General features: G+C 37.8%; 5 protein-coding genes across 5 annotated transcripts in view; all 5 read left to right on the top strand.

Annotated features, from left to right (window-relative positions):
• Positions 1-3682, top strand: part of Cbr-mes-2 — a gene marked incomplete at both ends in the record, with an annotated part of 7793 nt that extends 4111 nt beyond the window's left edge. The window contains 5 exons of the mRNA XM_045242000.1: positions 273-593; positions 1018-1163; positions 1299-1969; positions 2703-2901; positions 3502-3682. Coding sequence (XP_045094449.1) covers positions 273-593; positions 1018-1163; positions 1299-1969; positions 2703-2901; positions 3502-3682 — 1518 coding nt within the window. The remainder of the gene's footprint in view (positions 1-272; positions 594-1017; positions 1164-1298; positions 1970-2702; positions 2902-3501) is intronic.
• A 3054-nt stretch (positions 3683-6736) lies between these two features.
• Positions 6737-8040, top strand: CBG26143 (the record flags this gene model as incomplete). The annotated part of the gene is given in 4 exon segments (XM_045241999.1): positions 6737-6768; positions 7215-7298; positions 7309-7784; positions 7976-8040. 4 exon segments carry the CDS (start codon positions 6737-6739, stop codon positions 8038-8040), a joined length of 657 nt encoding a protein of 218 aa, XP_045099140.1.
• A 2026-nt stretch (positions 8041-10066) lies between these two features.
• On the top strand, positions 10067-11375 carry CBG11097 (the record flags this gene model as incomplete). Its single annotated transcript, XM_045241998.1, has 5 exons — positions 10067-10180; positions 10409-10433; positions 10566-10738; positions 10957-11076; positions 11328-11375. The coding sequence occupies 5 exons, from the start codon at positions 10067-10069 to the stop codon at positions 11373-11375; spliced, it is 480 nt and encodes a 159-aa protein (XP_045094448.1).
• Positions 11376-14284: 2909 nt separating this feature from the next.
• CBG26142 lies at positions 14285-14906 on the top strand (the record flags this gene model as incomplete). Its single annotated transcript, XM_045241997.1, has 5 exons — positions 14285-14370; positions 14417-14576; positions 14624-14703; positions 14762-14802; positions 14854-14906. 5 exons carry the CDS (start codon positions 14285-14287, stop codon positions 14904-14906), a joined length of 420 nt encoding a protein of 139 aa, XP_045099139.1.
• A 3450-nt stretch (positions 14907-18356) lies between these two features.
• CBG26141 lies at positions 18357-19906 on the top strand (the record flags this gene model as incomplete). Its single annotated transcript, XM_045241996.1, has 2 exons — positions 18357-18640; positions 18757-19906. 2 exons carry the CDS (start codon positions 18357-18359, stop codon positions 19904-19906), a joined length of 1434 nt encoding a protein of 477 aa, XP_045099138.1.
• Between the last annotated feature and the right edge of the window lie 222 nt (positions 19907-20128).

The raw sequence follows: 20128 nt of genomic DNA, 5'->3' as shown, positions 1-20128 counted from the left end.
GGAATCCGGGCTCGAATGATATAGACGTGATGAGCCCTGTCGAGATCTCTCATTTGCCCCCCAACCCGTCTGAATATCTCGTTCTAGAGACAAGTTATTCATCAGCCCGCCTCCTGCCCGGGCCGGCCCGCTTGCAACTATGAAAATCTGAAAAGCTGGCTTTTTTTGAATTTTTTAAAATTCGATATTCTGGGGAATTCCAAAGCTTTCAAATACTTAAAATTTGAAAATTTGAAAAAATCGCAATTTTTCAAAATTTGTATTTTTTCCAGAATCTCCAATGCTACTCGTGTCTGACATTCGCTTGCGGCAATCACGGATTCCGTTGCCAACTGCCTCCAGAACATCCCAATGGAGACGTCTCCCTCGTCCATCTACCACTTCCCACCGACCAAGCTCCTCCAGGCGAAAAATGCTCTGACAAGTGCTGGAGAACGCTGAAAAAAGAGAAAATCCATAAAATTTTGACACCGAGCGCCGAAGAGATTAGCGAGGGACAAGCCAAGATTTGGCTGTGCAAAGAGAGTATCGGAAAAATGAGCATTGAGAATGGAGCGATGATTGCGGCCATGTTTTTGCTGGATCAATCGGATGTGAGTGGGCAGAAATACAGAAATTTGAACATGGAAATTGTAAAAATGGCCTAAATTTGGTTGGAAACGGTCTGGGATTGACCGAAATTGCCAGATAATTTTCCTGATTCAATCTAAAATGCTTTGATTTTCGGTCTAAAAAAGTCAAAAACGTCTAAATTAGGCTTAAAATGAACTTAAAATGATTGAAATTTGGCTCTAAATTAGGCCAAAATATGCGTAAGGACGCCTAAAATGGCTTAAAATTGCCTCTAAAATAGTCTAAATCTGGCGAAAAATGACCCAAATTTGATCAGAAATTCGTCGAAACCTGGTCCCAAAAACTCTAAAAAATCATTCAAAAATCTAGAGTTTTTGACTCTATTTAAACCCATAATTGCCCAAAAATCATTTCAGATAAAAAACGAAAAATCTCGAATTTCAGACATTCTGTGATTTCGTCAAAAGCTACGTTCGAGAGGGAAGCGAGCCGCGATTCAAGACGTGTCGTGATATCTATGAACTGATTGCGAGCTTGGCCGAAAATTTTAGCGATCGACAGATTCTCATTGGACAGGCTCCCAAGATGTTGTGAGTATTTTAAAACTAGAAAAAAAACGAACTGAAAATGGCTGAAATCCGTCTGAAATTAGTGTTTTTGTCCAGTTTTTCGTGTTTGCCGATTTTTGAAAATTTGATGCTTTTCTGAAAATATCGAAATTCCAGACCGCACCAAGCCCGAGACAACGCTTTCCGTCGCCTATTCGCTAATAAAGAAAAGAAACTGTCCGAATCGGAAACCCAATCCAACCAAGACTCTGCCTCCATCAACGGAACGGATTCCGAATCAACGAATGGAATGGAAGATCGTAAACCAACGCGCCCAATGAAAACGGGCAAAAAGAGTCTATTCGATACAACGCTCCCGTTCAAAGGATGCCGTCACAATGGACCATGTGGACCGGATGTTCTCGAATGTTCCTGCCGAGAGAATATGACATGTTCTGCGCATTGTCATTGTGATAAGAACTGCAAACAGCGGTTCCCCGGATGCGCATGCCGTCCCGGTCAGTGCAATCAGAATAAGTGTCAATGCTTCTTGGCTGGATGGGAATGTGATCCATTGACATGTTTTAATTGTAAATGTGATGATATAACGAATCCGAAGAGTTGTAAGAATATTCCAATGACAAAAATGCTCCAAAAACGAATGATGTGCTGTCCGTCGGGCATAGCTGGAAATGGGTTATTCCTGTTGGAAAGTGTTGAAAAAGACGAATTCATTACGGAGTACGTTGGCGAGAGGATATCCGATGCGGAGGCTGAACGGAGAGGAGCGATATATGATAAGATACAGTGCAGTTATATTTTTAGTGAGTTTTTAGATAAAAACTTTTGTTTCGGAATGAACTGAAAATTATTGAAAAATCCAAGAAACTCAAAATTCAAAATTGAAAAGTGAGAATAAACTACAGTAACCTCCAAAACTAAACTAATCCTAATCACTACAGTAATCTCAAAACTCAAAACCTACAGTAAACTCCAAGACTACAGTAATCGAAGACGCTACTGTATTGTCTTCATAACTACAGTAACCTCAAAAACTACAATAATGCCAAAACTACAGTCACCTCAACAGCTAGAGTAATCTCCAAGGCTACAGTAATCGAAGAAACTACTGTATTGTCTTGTACAGTAATATTAATAACTACAGTAATATAAAAAACTACAGTAACTTTAGAACCTACAGTAACCTCAAGAAACTGATGTCTTCTTGAAGCTACAGTAATCCTATTTCTACTTAAAATTTGGCGAAAACAACTGTATTCTTGAAAGCTACAATATCTCAGAAACCACAGTAATCTTAGTAACTACAGTAACCTATGAAGCTACAGTAATCTCATTTCTACTTGAAATTTGGCGAAAGTTCGACTGAAAATTGCTCATTTTTTATTAAAAATTGAAATTTCATGTATTGAAGGTTAGTCAATTTGGCTGAAAGTTGAGCTTTCTTACAGAAATTCTGATAGAAATGTAACTGGAAATGACCGATTTGTAGAATATTTGACATTGATCAGAATATGACCCGATTGTCTTAAATCCTGATCGAAACATTTCCCCATTTTCCAGATCTCTCATCAGGCGGCGCAATCGACTCGAACAAACTGGGAAATTTGTCGCGTTTCGCAAATTGTGCATCGGAAAAGGATGCGACACTGTACGCACGGACGAAGGTGATCGGCGGTGAGCATCGGATAGGATTCTATGCGAAACACGCGATGGAACCGAACACTGAGCTGACGTTTGATTATGGATACTCGTTTGATAAGTAAGTGATATTGATGAGGGTGGCAGAGGGAACTACTCGTGAAGAAAGTTAGACCATCGAATTTTGATGGCCTAGAAAACCTATAGCTCAGCAATTATGGAGATAGGATTTTAAAAATTTTGAAAATGCTAGGTTATTCGAATTCATGAAGACCAGATTCGTCAGATTAAGCTAAGCCCTTGGCCTACAGTAGTGAATGGTGGCCTAGAAATGCAAACAATGGTCTAGAATTCCTCATTGCTGGAAATGGAGTGACCTAGAAAAATTAATGGCCTAGAATCTCTAAATTGTTCAAAAAACTTTGTCGCCTAGAAGCCCAAATGACTGGTCTAGGATCTGAAATTCTAGTTTCTAGAAAGCACTCAGTTGCGGCCTAGAATATACAAACCATGGTGGCCTAGAATTTTACATAACGTGGCCGCCGTGGCCTAGAAATCCGAATGGGGAAGATCCAGAAAAAGAGGTGGCCTAGAAACTTAATTGGCTGTCCTAGAATACCAAATTTCAATTTCTGAGGAGCCATAACCTAGAATCTCAAAGCATGGCCTAGCTAACTGGCAGTGGCCTAGAAACCCTAATCAACTTTTTTTTCTCTTCCAGCAAAGAAAAGATGCGACGAGAGCGACGTGTGTCTCCCGTCGAACTGCCCAACGAACCCTCCTCCGATGACGTCGCCAGCACATCCACTAGCTCACCAATGGAGTTATCAGAACCGCTGAAACCGATAACTTCGAAATTTGGTCACTATGATCCGGATAACGATAATCATTTGTATTTTTGATTCTTCTTTTTTGTCTATCTCCTCTAAATTTCAGTTACATTTTTTAAATTTCTTAAAACTGACATTTTTTCTTATATCTTCAATAAGGAACCCTCATGTTTTAAAAACGATCTCCTTGATCACTATCACTTCTTGTTCGATTTGCTTTCCCCCTCCCCCACCATTCTCGGATAATTTGAAATTTCTCAGTGTTTTCTTTTTGCCCTCCTGTGCCCTCATAATATCAATTTAATATAACATAACTTCTTCTTATCATGTACTCCTTGAACTATAAAATACTAATTATTTTTTCATTCTTTTCCTTACCATCTCTCTGTAATTGATATGTTGACTTGAAGCGAAAAAATAATTAATAAATGTTTGAATTTTTCAAGAAAAGGCGATTTCAGAAAATTGGAACTACAGTAATCCTAATATTACTGTACTCTTGAAAACTACCGTAACCTCGAATCGTTTTGATTTCTTAGAGTCTGTGGATTTTCGAGGTTTTCGGAATTTCCTTGAACTTCTGAATATTTGTTAAGGGGGGACCCTTATGTGATTTTTTTTCGACCAAAAAAATTTTTTTCGAGTTTTTCGATCTTTTTTGATCAGACAGACAAACAATCCGAAATACGAAAAAACAATGGAAAAAATTATATTGAGAGCTCAAAATTAGGCTCAAAAATACAGAATTTTTGACACCGGGCCCGGGCCTTGAAAATTTCCTCAGGCCCGGGCTTTGGCGGGCCGGCCCGGAATTTTACAAGTATGCCTTCTATTGATTTTTGTTGACATTCTGCTTATTCTATTTTCCAATGAATCCTATATGAATGGATTTAGCAATTTATTATTTTTCTGGAATCTTAAATGTAAAAGGTGAGTGAACTGTAAATTTTAATGAATTCAAAAATTTTGAGTTTTGAGTTTCTGGAAATTCCTGAGTGTTCAAAAAAGTTTTAACTTTTAGAACCTTGCAATATTATTGACTTTTGAATTTCTCTCATTCAATGTTTTCAAAAATTCCGAATTTTCGATATTCTCGAAAGTTCCCAAATTTTTCGAAATTCCAAATTCGAAAACTCGCAACTTTCAAAAATTCGGGAATTCGAAAAATCACAATTTCAAAAATTCAAAAAAAATTCAAAATCTTTTTCAGAATCGAAGGAATGTGTTGAGGTCGAGGTAACAGTCATCGATAGTTTCAAGCAAAAATGTCTCCCCGCAAAAATTTCACTTTCGGAAGTTATCAATCGCTTCAAAATGCCATAAAATGAGAGGGATATCTGCATCAATATTCTTTCAAATGAAGAATCGGGATCCGGTACCAAGTAAGTTGATTATAAAATTTTAAAAAACGCCATTATCAAAACAATATATAATTAATTTAAACAATATTCTTGTGGTTTTGTTTCTAGAAGATCTCACATTAGTTCAAATTCTCTAATGAAAATTACCGTATTTCCTCTAATCAACGCTCACTCAAACCGTCAACTTCGAGCTCAATTATCTCAATTCTTATGAAAGATACAAAAAAGTGATCAACTGGCAAAATGGCTATCATAATATCACCAAGATTTTATCAGTTGACCATTTTTTGACATCTCTCATCGGAGCCGAGATCATTGAGCTCAAAGTTGACGGTTAGGGTGAGCTTCTATTAGAGGTAATACGGTAGTCTGAAAACCTGGTAATCATGTTAATAATTTTTCAGATTCGATAAAGCATTTTGTCCATCTCGCCTCGTGAAGCAGTCGTTAGAGAAGCGGTTGGAAAACCTGAAGGACGAAGCGATAACCGAGGAGAGAAAGAAAGAATCGGTTGAGCAAAAGAAGAGTATTGAACACCAACTGAATAATTCTCCGAAATATTCGAAGTTTGTGATTGTCTCAATGGGTGGATCCTTCACGAACGTCCATGTTGACTTCTCGGCTTCCTCGGTATTCTATCACGTCTTCGAAGTTAGAGGATTGAACACCAGCTGAATACTTTTCTATGGGTGGATTCTTCATGAACGTCCATGTTGACATATGAAGATACATAAGGAGTACGGGACGTCTGGAAATTATGAAGAACCAATGGGAGCGACTCATAAACAAAGCAGGAATGACCGAAATAATCATTGTGTCTGTCTTTTATCTTCAACTCCTTCATCTAATAAACGATTTCTAACCTTGAGAAACTTGTGTTATCCTTCACTTTTTAAAGATTCCATTAACAAAACGTTCTAAAAAATAGTAAAAAGATTCTTCGAAAAAATGTGAAGCTCAGCCTTCTAAAACCTACCATAAATGCTCTAGTAGAAGCCCACCCAATACGTGCACATTGAGCTCAATTATCTAGGTTCCTACGAAAAATACAAAAATCTAATGCCAACATCTTATCCAAAGCAAAAGTGCAAAAGTTTTGATATGAAATTCAAAAATCAAAAATTTAGAAACTTGAAAATTTAGAAATTCCACCGTACCATCGAAATAAAATATTCCATATGAGAATCCACATGTTGTGACCCAAGGAAACTTATATTGAGATCAAGCATGCTGCCAAAAATTGTCCAAAAACCAAATGCAAGTTCCATAGATTGCGGGATCTTTCTAATAGGAGCCAACCCAAATCGTCAACATTGTACTCCATTATCTTGAGTCCTGTGAAAAATATTAAAGTTTTGTCAACTAATCAAATGTTAATGATATTATGTTTAAAATGTTGATAGTTGACCACTTTTTGATATCTTTCACAGGAATCAAGATAATTGAGCTCAAAGTTGATGGTTTCAGTGGGCTCCTATTAGAGGAAATACGGTATTTGTGGAACACCTGCGCAAACAAATTCAAATCATTCCAAGATACGCTGACAGAAGAAACGGAAAAAAAACCAAGAAATAATTAATTCTGATTTCTCATTTTCAATAAATGAGTCACTGATACATTCAACGTCTTTTTTGCACCGCTTAGCTACTCGCTTGTAGGTCCACATTCCCTTCTAATTAAGAACCAATCGATTTGTTGGGACATTTAAACAGGAAAAAACCAATTGATTTGTACCCCATATTGACTTGACGCAAAGAAAGGTTCCATGCCCCTTCTACCAAACGAAACTGTAGATCTGTAGATGACGTCATAAACCTGCGTCTCCTTCTTTTGTACCTCCCTGTTGATTAGCACTCTGCATATAATCAATTAATTGATTTTTTGCAGAGAAAGATCCCATCTACTCACCAAGTACATCATTCTTCTCTTTTGACGACTTTCTGAATAGACGTCTAAATATTCTCTGGGAATTCTCCAGAAATCCTAAAAGTGAATGGATTTTGGAGAATTCCCTTCTATTGATTTTTGTTAATATCCTGATTTTTATTTCTATATATTTTCCAATGAATCCTTTGGCCATTTCCCTTGAAGTAAGTTTGAATTTTATTTTGAAAATGGGAGGTTAGTTGTGCTGAAAATCATTTTTTCTTCAACGGCATTTTTATAAAGCTGAGGTAATTTGTCATTTTTCAGGCTGAAGAAGGGAACAAGAAGAGATGAGAAATCTTCATCAGAAACTGGAGGATTTCATCAAGGTTATTAATGACAAACAGAAGGAGATGCAAGAACACCAGACGGAAGTGGAGAAAGTTCAAAAGCAGGACAAAGTTGTTTCAGATGTGAGAAACTAAGGGATCTAAATCGAAACCAGGAGTTTACGGCAAGAACAATCGCAATCTTCCAAAGAATCAACGACGCGGATATCATCATCGTCATGTTCTTTATGGAGGAATATGTCAACAAAAATGTTCTTGTTCCAAACTACAAAGGAGAGAGTTTCGTTCTCAACGTTCCTTCAAAATGGCACAATCCCCTGGGACAAGTCGCATTGATTGATTGGTATCGCAGACTTTTTGATCAGAGGCCGAAAAACGGAGAAATCGAGAACGACCAAGTGTTTGAAGATCTGGAACGACTACAAAGACCTGGAGAAGTTTCCTCTCTACAGCAAATCGTTGTGGCAAAGGACAATTTCTTCGCCTATCCAGGAGCCGCTCAAGGGAACGAAGATGGTCAAGCGAATCGCCGGGAGAGCAGTCGACTACTTGGTCATCTCGACTACGGTCGCTCTCCAATGGGCCTACGCAATTTTCGTAAGTTTTTTAATTACAGTAAAACCTGGAAAAATATGCCTAACTGGCGATGTTAGAAATGGTACAAATGCACGTTTCAAAAATAGTTATTTGGACACTTATTGGTTTGAAAATGTCTACTTTTGACAATTATTGAGAATAACATCGATTCTTTATCATATGCAGATTTTTGGTAAACCATAATATTACAGAGAACTACAATCATGGTCAACTACGCTCAACGCAAATCTGTCCGCAAGTCGAAGGAAGTTCCTGAAGATACCTTCTGAACACAATGGCTCCCATGGGCAGTGTTTTAAACCCACCGGGTCAACTTTGAGACAATTTTTGAAAATTTCCTTAACTGAAAATTAAATATTTTTTCAATTAACTTTTCAATAAACAAATCATTGTAAAACTGCTCAAAGACGCCTTGCACATAGAATCCCAAAGATTTTAGTACGATTTCTCATCGGTGTAAATTCACAGTCTGATCTACAGTAAACTTTTTGTCTACAGTTTACAGTATTCTAGAGCAGTAGTAGTCTACAGTATACCTTTCGTCAACTACTCGTACTTGTGAGCCGACTCGATTCTATCAGTCCATGTATGATGAAGACTACAGTAATCCCCAAAGTACAGTGTTTAATCTCAAAACTGATGTATTCTTGAAAACTACCGTAGCCGCAGAAACTACAGTACCCGCGAAAACGTCTAAACATATTCATAAGAACTACAATATTCTGAATAACTATAGTAACCTAAAGAAACTACAGTAATCACAAGAAAATACAGTATCCTCAAAACTTCAGTAGTCTCGAAAACGACGGTACACAGGTAAGGCGCGACTGCCGAAAAGCGTACAAACGGCGACTGAAAATTTAAGAATTGGCTATAACTTACGTTTTGAAGAGAATTTTGTGACAAAAAGTACGAAAGACAATTATTAGTAATCGGACCATGAAAAATATGTATCTTCGTAAAATACCCTTCAAGAAAGAAAAAAAAACAGAAAACAAAAAAGAGAGTTGTTCTTGTATTTTTATCTTTATCACAGTTTCATATAATGAATAATGAAAAAAAAAATACTTGACATACTTTTTTCATTATGGTACGATTACTAATTATTGTTTTGTCACAAAACTTTCCCGATTTGCTTCAAAACGGAAAACAATATTTAAATCTTCAGCCGCCGTTTACGTACGCTCTTCTGCTGTCGCGCCTTACCTGCGTAATCTTGAAAGGTACCATAACCTCAAGAAACTGCTGTAATCTCAAGAACTACCGAATTCTTACAAAATCCAGTTAATTTTTGAAAGTTATCTTATTTTTTTTTGCTGGTTACGACTACTTATTTTTACACCGTTTATCTGCCCGCTTGTCGATCCACACTCCCTTTCAATTCCCTTCTAATTTAGAATCAATTGATATGTGGGACCTCTGAACCAGAAATGATTCAATTGATTGGTACCCTGCAATTGATTATGTAGCCCATATTGATTTGTTGCAGAAAAAGGTCCCTTGCCCACCCTTGTTCTGGGATACAGCCGTATATTGTTCCCCCAAATTCTTCGATACTCCGTTTTGACCCCAAATTGGTGCACCATTTGCTACTGTAGATGACGTAATAACTCTGCGACTCCTCCTTGTCTACACTCTCTGTAATCAATGTCTCCTTTTTTGTTGACATAAGAGTTCTCATACCATAAAGTGTCATAATGACCCTCACTTCACACCTGTCCATTTGAGAGAGTATGGAGATTGAGGAGACGCAAAAGTCGATAAAGAGTAAAAGACGCCCCCTCGTCTCTTCACATGGACGTCCCGCCCCTTCACCCCACCGAATACATCATTCTTCTCTTTTGACGACTTTCTGAATAGACGTCCAAATATTCTCCGGGAATTCTCCAAAAACCCTAAAAATGAATGGATTTTGGAGGATTCCCTTCTATTGATTTTTTTTATATTCTGATTTCTATCTAAGAATCCTGTTAATGAATGGATTTTGGATTTTTTCTATATTTTTCTGGAGATTCGAATGTAAAATGTGAGTTTTTTCGAAATCGTAAATTTTCTGAATTCCAAATTCATGAATTTTGAACTTCTGAAATTTCCTGAATGTTTAAAAAGTTGAAGAACCTTTCGAATGAGTTTTTTCTAAACTGTGAATTTTGGCATAGTGTCTTGAACTTTTCGAGTTTTGGAAATTCCATATTTTCAAATGGTTTTTCCTGAATCCAAATTTTGAAAGTAAAAATCTTCCTCTCAGAATTTGCGTAAAATAAAAGAAAACATTTTCAGATATGCCGAATTTCGAGAATCCATTCCCGCAGACCACGCATTTGCCAGTCGTGAAGCTTCTCTTGACTACACATCACTTCATCAAATGGGAAGGACAGTCCCAGTGTTCAAATATGGTCAGTTTGCCCCCTGTTTGAAATTACCGGTTGTAAAAGTTCTGAAAATTAGAACATGAAATTTATCAACTTTTGTAAAAAAACAGAAAAAAAACTAGTTTCAAACTCAAGCCTTGCAGTCAGAAGCATATAAAGATCTTAAACTTGTACCTGACTATGACTACTCTGCTTACTTGAAGTCCTAGCTTTCTTCAAACTTAGTTTTTTTCCAGGCGAATCTTATTTCAGTGTAAATCTCTGAAAGTTCCACAAAGTGAGATAAGCAGCGTTTGCGTATTCTGAGTTTTGAATTATTCAAAATAATAATAGTTTTGAAAAAGTTAGCACTAAAAAAGTAGAAGAATGAGAGCTATTCGACAAACCAATTAATTAACGCTTCTTTCAGAAAAATTGACTGGACGCCTTGAGCTCATGCCAGAAGCTCAACGATGCAAGTTCATCAATTTGCCCATCTTTGCTGATACACTGAACTCCTCACATCCATCCAAAGCCGATTACTCGAGAACCTTCCACTGCTTGGGGATTTACAAGTATACTGGCTACCCAGCGAGGCAAACAGTAAGTTTGAAAATGAATCAGTGGTCTCAACTTTTTCGATTCCTATCCATGAATGATATCAAGAATTCACCAACTGACCAAAATTGTTTCAGTTTATAGATTTTTGATTTTTCTAATAGTAACTAAGAGAATTGAGCTCGAAGTGTGAGTCGCGTTCTATTCAAAATTAACTTTTACATTCTACTTTTTTTTTGAAATTGAAACATCAAATATTTCAGTTTACGGTTGCTGACGAAACAGCTCCAGAGGCAGAAGCCGATCTGTTCCTCAAACACTGCAGCCAGGGAGGAAAACAAATCGACCAGAAGAGACCTCCAACCCAACTTTTCAACAATTCGGTTAGTTGTTTTTTCGGTACTTTTTGAAATTGCTAGTATGTTGTTGCATTTTTTCAAATCCACCTTTCTACAGTTTGGATGTCCAAAATTGTATAAAAAAAAAAGAAACTTGAAAGTCATAAAATGATGTGATTAGAAAATTTTCGGAATCCTTTTCCTCGAATTTCACCTTTGTTTCTATGACTTTGTCGAGAATTTGGAAACAATAAAGCGTACTTTGAAATTGAAATCAGTTTATGAACATGTTTCAGGATCGTCAAGTGCGAAAAAATTGGAAATCTCTCCCGTTTCCCAATTGATATGCTGGAGCCGTCGCCAGCTGTTCAAAATAATGGAGGAATCTTCAAATTCGAAATTGAAATGCTTGCTGGAATACAAAAGGAAATTAATCATTAACTTATTATTCATTCTCGTTTTTTGCCCATTCTTTCCCGTTAATTAATAAATTCTCCCTCATTTTTTTTCCATTTTTCAAATTAATCCAGAAAACTGAAAAATATCAAAAAACGCTAAGGTTGATTGAAATCCGGGAAAATCGGAATATTCTGAAGAATTTCTGTATTCGGTAATACACAGTGATCGTAAAACTACAGTATTCTTGAAAACTATTAGGTTGGCGGGAAAGTCTTTGTCACTTTTTCAATAGTTTATTTCTCAAAGAAAAAATAACCGAATAATTAATTATATTGTCCATCATTATCAACAACATGTCTCCAACGTTCCCTCAATTTATGGATTCCATTGCGGTAGAATCCAGCCGGGCGTGAGGCAAAGTATTGTTTGAGTGCCGCTTCGACCGCTCCACGGGAATTGAAGCTTCTTCCTTCGAAGGCACGTGTCATATCGCCAAATAACCAATAGTCGGAAGGAGCAAGATCAGGAGAATACGGGGGGTGAGGGAGAACATTCCATCCATATCCCATCAGCTCCTGCTTCACTTGTTTCGAAACATGTGGGCGAGCGTTATCATGTTGATAGTACACTTTCTTGTCTTTCAGGGCCGAACGGTCGACTGCTTTCTTGAGGTTTCGTAGTTGAGTAGTGTAGAGGTCTCCAGTTATTGTTTTGCCCTCGGGCAGAAGTTCCCAGTAGATGGGGCCGTCCACTCCCCACCACACAGAGAGCATAACTTTTTTCGGATGAAGGTCGGGTTTGGGGACATCCTGTGGGCTCTCTCCTTCTCCAACCCACTGGGATTTCCTGTGGTGATTATCGTAGAAGACCCACTTCTCATCTCCGGTTATTAGCCGGTCCAGCCATCGATCGCCCGCGTGGAGAGTGAGAAGAGTAATCGAATCGTCGACTCGGCGGTCAAGGTTGGCTTGAGTCAGGTGATGACGTATGAATCGACCAAAAAGTTTTCTCATTCCAAGAGACTTCAAACCTTCAAGGACTGTGCTATGGTGAACTCCGAATGTGACAGCTAGTTCACGGCTAGATTGAAATGGATCCGATTGCAATGCGTGCTTCAGCTTGTCCAAATCCAACTCACGGGGTCTCCCAGAGCGATCCTTTTCATCGAGCGAGAAGTCATCTTTTTCGAAACGATGGAACCAATTGCGAATAGTATTGTAGTGAGGGGCATGTGTGTTGTACACATTCTTCAAGAAAGATTCCGAATCCTTCATCGTGGTGTGAGATAGGAAGAGGTAAATCAAAACATGTCTGATGTGAATAGCAGTGGGAACAAACATATCGTTTCAATTACAGATGAGGAGCAGGGAAGGAAATGGGGACTTGTTTATATGGAAGGTTCTTATCACCTTGTTATTCACTAGAGTCGATATCATACACAGCCTCCATATACGAGAACAGTGATTAAACAAACAGAGTGACAAAGACTTTCCCGCCAACCTAATACAGTAACCTCAAGAACTAACTTTTTGAATTCAGCTATTGAAAAATTTTCGAATTTCTATTACTGAAAATTTCTAAAATATAGATTTTATTATTTTTCAAATTTCTATTCTTCAATTTCTCTTCGAAGTTAAGAGCAGTTTTATGAAAATCGTTTTGAAATTTTTCTAATTTTTCTTTCTTCAACACCTCGTAAACAGAGATTTTGATGAAAACTTCAGAATAGGTAAGTGATACCGTAGACTCCTCTTAAAAGCTCACTGATACATGAACTCTCTTTTGTTTGACACCGGTTATCAGCCCGCTTGTATAGGTCCACGTTCCCTTCCAATTCCCATTTAATTTAGAACCAATTGATTTGTTGAGACCTTTAAACTGGAAAAATCCAATTGATTTGTACCATGCAATTGATTATGTAGCCCATATTGATTTGTTGCAGAAAAAGGTCCCTTGCCCACTTTTGTTCTGGGACACAGCCGTATATTGTTCCCCCAAATTCTTCGATACTCCGTTTTGACCCCAAATTGGTGCACCATTTGCTACTGTAGATGACGTAATAACTCTGCGACTCCTCCTTGTCTACACTCTCTGTAATCAATGTCTCCTTTTTTGTTGACATAAGAGTTCTCATACCATAAAGTGTCATAATGACCCTCACTTCACACCTGTCCATTTGAGAGAGTATGGAGATTGAGGAGACGCAAAAGTCGATAAAGAGTAAAAGACGCCCCCTCGTCTCTTCACATGGACGTCCCGCCCCTTCACCCCACCGAATACATCATTCTTCTCTTTTGACGACTTTCTGAATAGACGTCTAAATATTCTCCGGGAATTCTCCAAAAATCCTAAAAGTGAATGGATTTTGGAGAATTCCCTTCTATTGATTTTTTTAAATATCCTGATTTTTATTTCTATTCTATTTTCCGTCGATTCCATGGTCTTTTTTTCAATGAGAAACTCTACAAAACACAATTTATCGGTAAGTAGATTATTTGGTCTCCAAAAATTATTAGTTTTATCAGCTAGCTGGTGCGCCTTTGGCGCGATTCTATCTAGTTTTTTACTGGTTCATCGCTGAATGCATTCTTCTCATGACTTTCAAAACTTCAAAAATAAGAAAGTTCAAAAATAAGAAAATTCGAAAATTCAAAAGTGAGAAAATTCGAAAATTCGAAAACTGAAAAACTGAAAAACTCTAAGAAATTCAAAATTCCGCCATCATCAGTTTATAAAGATATTTCAGGCTCTTCAAGTGCGAATGAAGTCTCGCCCAGACATTCGGATGCCAACCGGTTAGTTTGTGCTAAGAGAAATAATTGATAAATAAATGAAAATTTCAGATGAAGAACTTATGAATGGCACGGTTCAGCTCGCCAGAGAACGGATCATTCACAGACTCTTGCTGCAAAAGATTCTAGGACTCTTCTCCAAATGTATGTAAACAAAAAAAAACATTATTCTCAAAACTTAAATTTTATTACAGAAATGATGACGTGCGCATGTTTGTGGATAGCGGAATCGAAGATCCATTCAAGAAGATGACAGGCGAAATGTATCATGAACACATCGAGGAAAACGCTGTGGATGAAATTGAGAGAGACCTGGTCGCCGCTCATCGCAAATTGGATCGATTCTCAGAAGCGGTGAGTTGAACCATTTTCCACTTTTGCTGAAAGTTTGTGTTTCTCAGTTCGACTGCAACTGCACCAATGGCTGCACCGCGACTTCCCCGTGGAAGTTATGGACAAAGCCTTCTACACGGAAGCGATTGTGAGTTTAAAAAGAAATCATATATTTGAAAGAAGAAATAACAATCATATTCATTCAGCATGACCCGGAGTCCATCCGTCACTACGGTTGCAGCCAATTGTAAGTTTCACCAAACTGATTGTACAATATCATCGAAAAATAATTTTTCAGTTGCAAGTGCAAAGGACAGTGCAAGAAAGCGTTCCCAAAGCCACCTGTCCTGACTCCGAAAGGCTTTGCGCTTGTCGCGAAAAAACATAAATTTTTGATTTTTGAATAAATTTTTGTGAAAAAATAAACATCCAATTTCTATTTTTTCTTTGAGTCTAGACTTTTTTGAGATAAATGTTTTCAGACGTCATCGGGGCCCATACTCCGAGGGTACATCGAAATAGGGTACATCATGCTCAGGGGGTACATTGACTGAAGGGGTACATAGTCTGAAAAGGTATATCTAGGTAGCAGAGTTGTCAGGAAGTGAAATTTTGGAACTCGGAAGTCGGAAGTCGAAAGTAAAATTTTATTTCCGAAAGTCGGAAGTCGGAAGTGAGAAACGCCCGGAAGTAGGAAGCCGGAATTCGGAATTAAACTCTTAAAAATCGAGCTGTTTTGGTAGCCTACGGTTATTTCGGACTTATTTCGGACCGTTTATGTTATTCGCGGTAGTTTTGGCAATTATTTATTTATTTTTCTGGTCGAAAACAGACAAATCTCGCAATTTTTATGCAAAAAGTCGTTGGTGACATTGGAGAATAGGAAGTCGCAAGTAAAGTGCGTTTTTCGGAAGTCGGAAGTCGGAATTCCTGAGATCTCTGCTAGGTAGTAATTAGCCTAGAGAAAGATATATCTAGGCTGAGATTGGTCTAGATATAGCCCCTGATAGTGAGACAATTACCTAGATTTACCCCTTCAAACTATGTGCTTCTCAGTCAATGTACACCCTGAGCATTATGTACCCTCAATGTACCCTCTTGTGATGTACCCCGGGAGTATGGGCCCGTCATCGGTTTGTTTTTTTTTAGAGAACAATAATATACTTATTTGCAATGCATGGGGGGAAATCGATAGATAATTTGGCAAGAAATGGGACCTGTACAAATAAAAAAGTAAAATTACCAGACGGACCGACTAGAGTCCTGTAGGTCAAGTGGGAGGGATCAGAATATCATAAGGAATCGCTCCTACTCGCTTAGCAAACGCCACCGGACTGAGCTTAGAATTTATCACCTTACATACACGGTTCCACATAGACAAGTTTCTGTGAAGGTAGCAGTCAAAGTATTGACCGTTGATTTTGAACAAATACGGGGCTCTTTTAGAATGGCTGGGAAGAATGTAGGACGACATAGAGGGAAAAGGTATGAGTTTATAACAATTTTGTGATAGGTACGAAGAACTAGAAGGGTGCGGCGATGAAGGGTGGTTAGCATAGAGAACTGGGATAGGCGATCGGTGTATGAATTGAAGGGCATATTACATCTCTGAAGGACTTTTCTGGTAAAAAAACGAAGAGGAGATTCTAGTTTATTGGCAAGTGTGGTATTGGATGGATCGAAAAGTTCACAACCGTATTCGAGGACCGGTCTAATGTAGGTGTCGAAGAGACGGAAATATAAACAAGGGTTTTTCGATTGGAACGTTTTCAGTATTTGGCGGGACTTGAGTTTAGCAGAGTAGGCAATAAGATTGATGTGTTTGTCGAATTGAAGTTGATCATCAACTAGTATACCTAGGTCCTGTTGTTCCTAGAAAATCAAGTGTTTAACGTTTTTTTTTGACACGAGCATTTCGTTTTTTTTTCTGTGCTTTGGCTACTATTTTTGGCTCAATTTGACCGAGTAAATACCTCAATTTACCGGAAAATTTACATTTTTAGACACTGACATTTTCTAAATTTTTTAGAATTTTGGGTCTCTGAATTTCGGAAATTTAGAAGCTTGAAATCTTATTGTTACAGAATTCTGAAATCCTAGAGTTCTGGACATCTGGATTTTTCATAAATTTGAATAATGGAATTCTAAGATTCTTAAATTCTGGAATTCTGAAATTCTGGAATTTTGAAATTCCAAGATTCTAACACTCTAAAACTTTGAAATCCTGAAATTTATTGTAGTTTCAAGAATGATTTAGTTCTTGAAAATAATTACAGTAACCTCAAAAACTGCGGTAATTCAAAAAAAAAACGAACATGTTATTAAAAACTACCGTAACCTGAAGAAGCTACAGTGACCTCCGAAACTATTACTTGAAAACTACAGTAACCTCAAAAACAAAAGTATACTCAGAATCTACAGTAATCTCAAGAACTGCATTAATCTCAACTAATAAAATTATCCCAAAAAAACACAGTAATCTCGAAAACGTCCGTATTCATGAGAACTACAGTAATCTACAGTAACCGCACACATCCTCATAGATTTTTTCTTCCATTTCCCAGAACATAAAAATCATAAAAATGCCGTGTTTTTTCCAAATTTTGATTCCCTCCGCCCCCTCAGTCAAAAATGGTGTTAATCGAATAAAGGGAAAACTATAAAACCGAAAGAGACTCTCCGAAAAATCATTATTTCCCTTCTTTTCTAGAACATTCCAGTTTTTCTAGAATATTCTGAAAAAATGAAGATTCTTCTGGTCTTGCTATTCCTATTCTCTGTGGTCTTGGCTCTTAACAGCCGGGATTGTGCCAACAATCCAAAAAATCCGGAATGCGGATTTGAATTTGTTAATTTGAACAGGTGGGTTTTGAAGATTACTGTAGCTCAGTTATGGGAGGATTTTTCGCTTCCGTTTTCCGTTTTCCGCCCAGTTTTTAGAGATTTTTTTTTCCGTTTCCGCGGGAAAAAAATTTACGATTCCGTTTCCGTAAAATTGAAATCTCATTTCCGTTTCCGTTTTCGTTTTCCGGAAAAACCGCCATTTTTTTTAGCGGAAACGGAAAAAAAAAATTTAAAAACCAACGAAATCATTCAACTGAAACTGGCTTGAAAGAAATCATGGAAAGTGATGCAAATATGGTCTTTAAACGTTAAAAAGTGTATTTTTTTATGTTAAAAGGGAAAAATCCTGATAAATAGACGAAAAAAAGAAATTTCCGTTTCCGTTCTAGTTTTCCGTTTTCCGCCCGATTTTAAAAGATTTTTTTTCCGTTTCGTTTTCCGCGGAAAAAATTTTCTTTTCCGTTTCCGTTTTCCGTATTTCGGAAAAATGCGTTTCCTCCCATCACTGCTGTAGCTTACTCAGATTACTGTAGTTTTGAAATAACTGTTGTTTTTGTGAATACTGCGGTTTTTGAGAATATATCAGTTTTCAAGAATACAATAGTTCTGGGAATTAATTTATTTTGTGGTATTACAGTAGTTTTCAAGAATATATCATCCGTATGCGGTACTGTAAATCACTGTAGTTTTAAAAATTACTCTCGTTATTAAGATTACTGTAGTTCTTGAGAATACTGTAGTTTTTGAGATTAGTGTATTTTCTTGGGATTACTATCTTTTTGAGGTTACTGTAGTTTCCAAGAATACAATAGTTCTTGGTATTACTATAGTTTTAGAGACTACTGTAGCTTCAAGAAGACAGCTGTTGCTTGAGGTTACTATAGTTTCTGAGGTATTTTCGAAACGATTTTTAAAAATGGGTCGTAATTTTTCTAAATTTCCAGATCTCCCAAATCAATGGATCCTCCTGCGATTCCAGACGTTATCTCTGAAAGAATCAAGAAGTTCTGTGAAACTGATCCATCTTATGATTTCTGTAAAGATCTGGGACTCGGAAAAGACAAAAAGATGTTTCAAGGGAAATCAGGAAACATGACTTCTGTCAATTTTTCGCCACAAAAATATGCCATTAAAGGAGAAGAAGAGGAAAAGGAGGACATGTTGGAAAAAATCGAAAATGCCGGAAAAGCCGGAAAGAAAATCGACTGTGAGACAAGCCCAGAACATCCGGGATGTCAGAGGTGAGGAGAATTTTTTGAAATTCAAAAATTCGAATATTCAGAAGCTCAAAATTTTTGAAATTTTTTAATTCAGAAATTCAGAAATTCAAAAATTCAAAAAATCCCAAATCTTCTAGAAACATCTATCTCGACGCATTCATCGCCTGGAAAATCGGCAAGGATTGTGAAGTCGATCCGAGCGGTCAATTCTGTCCAAAGACGTTGGGCAGGGGCTGTTCCACGTCATCTGAATCCGAAGAATCGTCGTCTTCAGAATCCTCGTCATCAGAATCCCAAGAAATCGACGAATACGATGAATTAGATTCTCCAGAAGTCATCATAGAAGGATCAGAAGGAGACGTGACGCCTTCTGAATCCTCCGAAACGGAAGTTCCCGCATTCCTACGACTTTTATGGGCATTTTTGAACGAAATGGGTCATCACGGAGCTTCAGTATCTTCAGAATCCTCTTCAGAAGAAAACGTTGAACCCCATATTCCAAGAATCTTGAGTACTGAACTCGTTGAAAAATTCATGGAGCTTATTTTGCAAAATCTGGACCGCTTCAAGAATATGACGCCTTCTGAACGACTCGCTGAACTTTTGAGATTGGCTTTGGAAGGGTCTAGAAAGCCAGCATCCACTACGATGTCTACAGAAGACGTGACGCTTGAAGAATCTCCAGAATCCGGTTCAGAGGATGATTCAGAAGATACGACCTCTTCTGAATCTGATTATGAACCCTCAGAAAACGACGAAGAATCCACGTCATCTTCCGAAGATGCAGAACTCGACGACGGTGCCCAAAAGCTTCTTGCTCTTCTCGAACGAATCTTCCAATCCATCGGAACTGCTCCAGAATCCAACACGTCATCTCCCGAAGGCACTGAATACGACGACGGCGCTCAAAATTTTCTTGATCTTCTTCAAAGAATCTTCGAATCCATCAGAAATGCTCCAGAATCCACCACGTCATCTCCCGAATCCTCCTCAACGACGTCGTCTCCTTTTGACTATGAAAGAGCCTTCAAATACGTTGCTCCCCTATACAAAGAAGCCCTCGAAGGCTGGTCCCTGGCCCGTCAGAACCTTAAAAAGTGTCAAGAAGCTTTGGAGTCTTCTGAATCCCAGGATATCTACGTCGGGTCTCAAGATGAGCAGAATATAGATGAGCAACTTCTGGACGAGCTCGAAGGAAAGAAACCGATCGCCACGTTCTCTGGAATCGTCTCCGAAGGCCGCCGGCGCCGTCAGATGTTGTCGTTTTTGAACTATAAATTCTATTGAAACTTGGTTTTGAAAAATGAATATTAAAGCATTCCAAGTAGGAACTTTCAATTTTTGCAAGAAAAATTGCAAAATATTGAGATTTTCTCTGAATTTCGGGTTGAAAAAGTCCCGAAAAATCCAATTTTTTGGGGAGTAAAAAAACAAGAAATTAACGTTTTAGCTCAAAATGACTAAGAAAAGTTGCAGTTTTCAGACAGAAACAGCAAAATTTTCCGAAAA

The sequence above is a fragment of the Caenorhabditis briggsae genome, assembly GCF_000004555.2.
Source record: "Caenorhabditis briggsae complete genome, chrII, whole genome shotgun sequence".
In the NCBI taxonomy this organism is placed as follows: Eukaryota; Metazoa; Nematoda; class Chromadorea; order Rhabditida; family Rhabditidae; genus Caenorhabditis; species Caenorhabditis briggsae.
Note: the sequence above shows the minus strand (reverse complement) of the source record. Positions and strands in the feature narration are given on the sequence as shown.